Source organism: Pelophylax lessonae, assembly GCF_965119305.1.
Source record: "Pelophylax lessonae genome assembly, chromosome: 2".
In the NCBI taxonomy this organism is placed as follows: Eukaryota; Metazoa; Chordata; class Amphibia; order Anura; family Ranidae; genus Pelophylax; species Pelophylax lessonae.
In genome coordinates this window covers 322,543,521-322,549,805 of record NC_138769.1, presented here as the reverse complement: position 1 = coordinate 322,549,805, position 6,285 = coordinate 322,543,521, and the positions used below count along the sequence as shown (strand labels likewise).

At 42.9% G+C, this 6,285-nt stretch overlaps 1 protein-coding gene across 1 annotated transcript; it reads right to left on the bottom strand.

Moving 5' to 3' along the window:
• Window positions 1–3,059: 3,059 nt before the first annotated feature.
• Window positions 3,060–5,905, bottom strand: MED18 (mediator complex subunit 18). The gene is made up of 2 exons (XM_082247732.1): window positions 5,783–5,905; window positions 3,060–3,743 (listed from the first exon to the last, which is right to left on the bottom strand). Exons 1-2 carry the CDS (start codon window positions 5,853–5,855, stop codon window positions 3,190–3,192), a joined length of 627 nt encoding a protein of 208 aa, XP_082103858.1. The 5' UTR covers window positions 5,856–5,905; the 3' UTR covers window positions 3,060–3,189.
• Between the last annotated feature and the right edge of the window lie 380 nt (window positions 5,906–6,285).

The following is a 6,285-nucleotide window of genomic DNA, read 5'->3' as shown; positions in this document are numbered from 1 at the left end:
CACGGCGAGCGCAGCCCACCGCACACTGCTGTATGCACCGACCCCCCAGGGATAGATAACACTGAGCAAGGAATGACAGGACAAGAAGGTAAAAACCTGGAGAGAGCACACCAGACTGCTGCCACCGATCGCTGTTCCCAGAGAAAGAGGAAGTGATGCAATGCTGGCTGACTGATATAGCCTATGAAGGCTCCGGCAAAATGGCCGCTCGGCTGGGGGAGAAGGCTACAGTAAAATGGCGCCGACATGCGCTCGGCCGAGCACCGCCCGCCAAAATGGCGGCGAATGGCGCCAAAACACGGCGCTGCACAGGGACAGGGCCGGTCACAGTATTTAGGCAAAGAAAATGGCGGATCGCCGCAGCGACCACCGCACACACACATGTCTGCACACAAAAACTGCACCCAGAGCATAATTCACAGCAGAGCAGGATGGCCCCCCCTCGCAGCCCACAGGCAGTGCAGCCACACAAGGATCTGACAGGGAGCCCGCAGTTACACAGACATGGGGGGTACTACACAGCCACAGACTGAGACCTCACAGGCAGCATCCCTGCAGCGAACAGGTTCAATGTGCCAGGGTAAAACCTAAGCTGAACGCTCGATGGCAGGCTGGGGATCCATCTGGCTCTCAGCCCTGGGATCCAGGGTGGCCAGTCCGAGACCCAGCTCCGCATGACGATTCTTCATTTGAAGATCCCTAAACTAAGGCTGACAAAATAACAGCTAGTAAAGAAAAGAGAAAAAATACTTGAAATAAAATCAAATAAAGGGTAGAAGGGCGAGACTGAGCCCCAGCACAGGAAAGCCAGCTACTCCTAAGCTAGGCAAGATCAAACTGAGTTGGGAATGCTGGTGCAGGGAGGTATTGACTGAGGGGACAGCCCCTAGGGGCGTGTCTATGCTAAAAGCTTTTGTATTAACAATTCTTGTTGCTTAGCTACTCCTACGGAGCAAAGGTCAATACCCATTGGTGAGGACTTGGAAGGAGGCGGCGACTGTCGGAGGACGTAAGAGAAATATATAAATTTCTTTCAGAATTGTCACTTTTTTTGTTTATAGCACAAAAAATAAAAACCGCAGAGTTGATCAAATACCACCAAAAAGAAAGCTCTATTTCTGGGAAAAAAGGACATCAATTTTATTTGGGTACAGTGTTGCACGACCGCGCAATTGTTAAATTAACACAGTGCCGTATTGCAAAAAATTGCCTGGTCATTAAGGGGGTAAAACCTTCCGGTCCTGGAGTGGTTAAGGAGGCACCTGGAGGAGAGAGACCTGGACAATGCCAGAGGGGAATTGCCATAGAGGAGATAGGGGGACGTTTCTGTGCAATATTGTAGCACAGAGCAGGTATTACCTCTTGTTTATTTTAAACAAAAATTAATTATTGTTACTTTAAGGTGAAATTAGAAATTTGACCACCTTTTAAATACCTGCAAGTTTGACATTAGTGGACAACAAAGCAGGATTTATCAAAAGCTCTTAAGAATACCCCGGATGCGTATAGGATGATATGAGAAGGGCATATCTTGTCCTTTCAAAAACGTCATGTACAGTATAAAGGCTGCTGGCAGGGCTGGGTGAATATTGAGGCAGCTGCTTCACCTGCTAACTGCCCACTGACACCAATGTTGGCATTGTTTATAGAGAATACCCACAGACTGTAGTATGAGGACCACTACCGTAAAGGTATTTTCATGAGCCTCTCTATTGGATTAAAGTCTTTCAGTTTTCTTTGAATTATTCAGGTGATAAAGAGTAAAGCACAGCCAAAACATTTCTATTTTGTCTTGGATAGAGAGAGAAAGTTCTAAAAATCCCTGTTAGATTTTATTGCCGATTGTCTCCATCACTGGGGAGCTCCCTTTCTATTTATCCTGGTAATCATAGTCTCTAGTACAGAAAATGTTTGGAAATCCAAGATTTTGGATTCAGGAACAGGATCTGAGGGGAAATCTTCCAGGGAAGCACTTGTACAGGTGACAACTGTCTCAGAATTTCCTTTAGCTTTGGAAAGATTTTCTCCTACTTCCTGTTTTGTCTCTGGGACAGAAAGGGATATGAAACTTCCATAATGAATCACAGAGAGAAAACAAAACAAACCTATAGGGGTGTTAACTCTTCCCTATCCTATCCAAAAGCTAAAAACTTTACAGGCCTCCCATACTCTGTAAATGTATAAATGCAGAGGATTTGAGCATCCGTGGTCATGTACATATCTGGTGTGGCCCTGACCACTCCAGACATCATAGCGGATCGGCAAAGGTAATAAAGAAAAATATGGGGGATACTACCAAACAGTGATCATACTAGCTGCTCTCCATTGTCGGTCCAAGGAGCATCTATAATGTTTTTATGCGCACTGAGTAAGCAGTCCTATCAGTCTTTTGTATCTGTTCATGGTGGGTTTTATTTTGATTTTTATTTGTATTGTTTTTATGCATATGATTTTAATTACATGTATACACAATTTTAGCATTTGTATTGCAACTGCATGATCGATTTATGCCACTGTATACTACTAATGATGTCATAAGAGGGAGTGAGGGGGTGCTCTGGCCACTCCCCCGGGGGAGGGGACACTCCCACCTGGGGGTAGGGACTGGATCACTACATCACTATTTAAACCAAGGAGATAGCCATGACACAGTGGCTCTGAGGAAGAGGCTAGACCTCGAAACGCGTCAGCCGTCATCTCATCGGTTATGGACGATTATGTGGACTAAACCCGGACATTTGAGCAATCTAGCTTGATATGATATACTTTTATCTACGTCTGTGAGTAGCCATTTTTTAATGTTACATAATAAAGCCTTTTATTGAGGATAATGCGCTAGGTCGGTGCGCCCTTTTTTGTTTTCTTTGCTTCTAGTACCGGTGGACTACCCCAGTCATCTGAGAAGCCAGTTGTCAGTCCCGTGAGGAGTGTTGTAGAGGGGTTTGGATACCAAGCGCAGGAGAAGGGTGGTCACACATTGTTTTTTGGAGCATTCCCAAATGTAACCCTTAGCTTTAGGTGTACTAAAATAAAAATAAAATATGACAAGCATAAAAAAAAAAAATATTTGTTTAATAAAAGCCTGTAAACAGTCCAAAAATAAGTAATGGTCTGATCTTTTATCACCATTTAGGAAGCTCTGGCAGCGTATATCATGTTAAACCCGTGTCATAGTAGTTACCATCCTTCTCACATAAGACGTTTTGGGTCAATTTTTTCCAGCTGCACCAGTGGTTTTAGTTGTTCTGCAAAGCTCCTGACCTCATCAGCTACACTGTCTTGTCCAGCTGGAGCCACAGCACTAAGCTCAACCAAGTAAGAAAGAGACAATGGTTCAGCCCCCTCAGCTGTTCCTGCCACTAGTACACGGAATACTTTGAATACAGCTATTTTCATGGCTCCTTTACGAAACAAATGTCCTTTTGCTACAAATTCATGGTCCATTCTGAAGCCCATTTCTAGTAGAAATTCAGGCAGGACTTCTGAGGTTGCAATATCAACACAGTTCCTGACCAATGTGTGACGACTTCTGTCTCCTGCCTCTGGCTGTCCAAGATAACGGAGGTGCCATGGAGATCCTGGTCGGTCAAGAGGCCGTCGGGCACGAAGTACAAAGGGGCTGGCTTGCTGGCCTTTTAGCAAGTACACACTCTCATGGTCGGCAAACGTCTCAGGCTCCATGTTGTCACATAAACCACGCAAGCGATGAAGGAGGCTGTCTAGACCTTGGTCAAGTATGCTGCCTGGTGTTACAGAAAAAAATATCATTAGCAGTGTATACTGAAACAACTGCATGGTACCAAAAACTAAAGTTTGATAAAAGTTAATTTAATAAAGAGATGCACAACAATATACACTTACAATGTTTAAAGCCTAACTCCAGGCAAATGGTTAAACAGAAAACATGGCTACCTCTCTATTGGCAAATAAGGCGCCTAGACTGACAACATGGAAATGCATCAGAACTCTGAGTCACAGTTAAAGTGGAACTTTAATCAGAAAATTAAAGCGGTTGTATCCTCACAACAAAAAAAAAAAACATGCAAGACAAAGGCATAATGAGCTAGTGTGCATCGCATACATGCAGTGCAAATGTCTCCTAAACTGTGCAGGTTTAGGAGATATTCACTTACAGGTAAGCTTTATTATAGGCTTACCTGTAGGTAAAAGTTTAATGGTGGAGTATACTACCACTTTAAGTCCTGCTGGATGACTCCAGGCTGGCCCCTTTTGCAGGTATAGCGATGTAAAACTTTAACAATAAATGTCTATACTGTGTAAAATCTGGTAATACAGCACATGCTCCGTCTATTTTGCCAAGTTTGTGGAGGCCTATCGGCTCACAGCCTTGACGCAGAAAAAACACTCCTATCCTTTACAGCCAGGAAAGCTGCTTCTATTTGATCTGTAACTGCCATGGTGCTACACATGTGATCTGTTATGACACCAACGATTTCATGGTGTGACAGTTTGGTTGAGGACACAAGCAAATGTGACAGCTAGCAATCCTGGCATTCCAGGAATGTAGCTGTTTTTTGAAACCATTAAATTGATGGGTTTAATTCCACTTTATGATTTGCTGTTTAGGGACTCTGAGCTTCAGCAAAATGCCGGCCTCCAGCAAGAAGAAACAGGAGCAATGCTGGAGGCAATTTACAGCACACACACATTTTGGTAGCACAAATATTAATGTGGAATGTATGTTCCTTACTAAAGAATATTATTTTTAACCAGGCTGTTATGGGTAAAGTTCCACTTTAAAGCAGAGCTTCACTCTCTCAGTCAACATTGGTTTTAATCCTTATGCTACTAGTATTAGTAAATATAAAGGAAAGTGTATATTTACTTGTTTTAAACTTTTTTTTTTTTCACATTTCTTCAGTTACTTCATGGTTTCAATGCCCAGGCAAATATCATCCTTCCCAAGAGGCTTCAGGAGGGAAGGAGGGGTTTTCTTAGCTAGGCACACCCACCTTCCGGCATGCCTGAGCTATAACGGCAGATGAATTCCAGGAAGTAAATGCTACATGAATCATCTGCCCTTACTCAAGATGGCCATGGGCAGAAATGCTAGGAGGTGATTGCTTAGCAAAATAAAGCAGATACATGGATGGACAGGGAAGTTTTCTTTGAATACTAAAAATGTATTATATAGCATTTCTGATTTGGAATACTCAGATGCAGTGTAGTTCCACTTTAAGGAGTTCAATAGTGTCACCTACCAACCCACAGTCACAGTGGTGACTTGACAAAGAAAGCCAACAACTCTTTTTTTTCAGTTTACTCTGCTTTCCGTCTGTTAGCATGTCCCCTTTCATCATATGCAGCAGAGTCTGGTTACCTCTAAGCTCTGACTATCCCTTGCTCAAGATTATAGTTGCTGTGCAGGAGGTTCAAATCAAGACAGATTCAGGTACTTGAAGTGGAACTCCCTTTAAAAAAATGCTATAACACTACCTTAGCCCCCCGCTGAGCCCCAAAAACCTGTTGATCCTGCCACTAAAGTCCACCTAATGCAACTTCCTGTGGCAGAGATGCTTCGCTGTTCCTAATTTCAGGGCACCCTTATGTAGGCTGTGCCTGCTGCTACCACAGTGTGATGGAAAAAAATGTTGCAAGACTTGTGCATTTCATTTGGATTTGGTACTTGTTTGGTCTGTCATTCAGTCAGGAGTCTTTATTTGTACTTTATTCGGCAGGGAGTAAGGTAGAAATAAAGCTAGATTTTCCTAAACTGTAGTGGTTTTTGTCTCCCTTTTTCATCAATGGTACATTTTGTCACCTTGAAGCAGATATTCCATCATGTTGATGGTCCCGCCTGAAACAGGCATGCTGGTCACTGGTGGAGCCTCCATTTGTCAAACAAATTTCCCTGCAATCAAAAAAATTAACAAATTAAAAACATGATTTTGTGTTTACATGTGTCAATCACAAGATGCATTTACCTATGTCCATCATTTTTCAGTCTAACAATGAAGGAATGTTCGCAGTACAGCATAGTAACTAACACCTGGTGATTTTTTCTGACACTTTCTAAAAAACATATTGAGGTTCCTCTTTCTGAACAGCAACTTTAGTGGCAGTAATTGATATATTACTCCAAATTAGGTTGGAGGTTCAAGGAATGTTGTTTGATGGTACTCTCCAAGTAAGTAGTAAATAACACACACACACAATGGTCCTACCACATAGGCGAAGTCCTAATAAACGTTCGGCCATTTATCCTCCCATTGGCTTTGGTGCGTAGGTATGCGCATTCCCCGTTTTGTTGTTTGTGTAGTCACA

Coding starts and splice junctions, on each gene's coding strand:
- MED18 (XM_082247732.1), bottom strand. CDS start 5,855: ATGGAGGCTCCACCAGTGACCAGCATGCCTGTTTCAGGCGGGACCATC. Junction 3,744..5,782: donor GATGGAATATCTGCTTCAAG/GTGACAAAATGT, acceptor CTGTAACACCAG/GCAGCATACTTGACCAAGGT.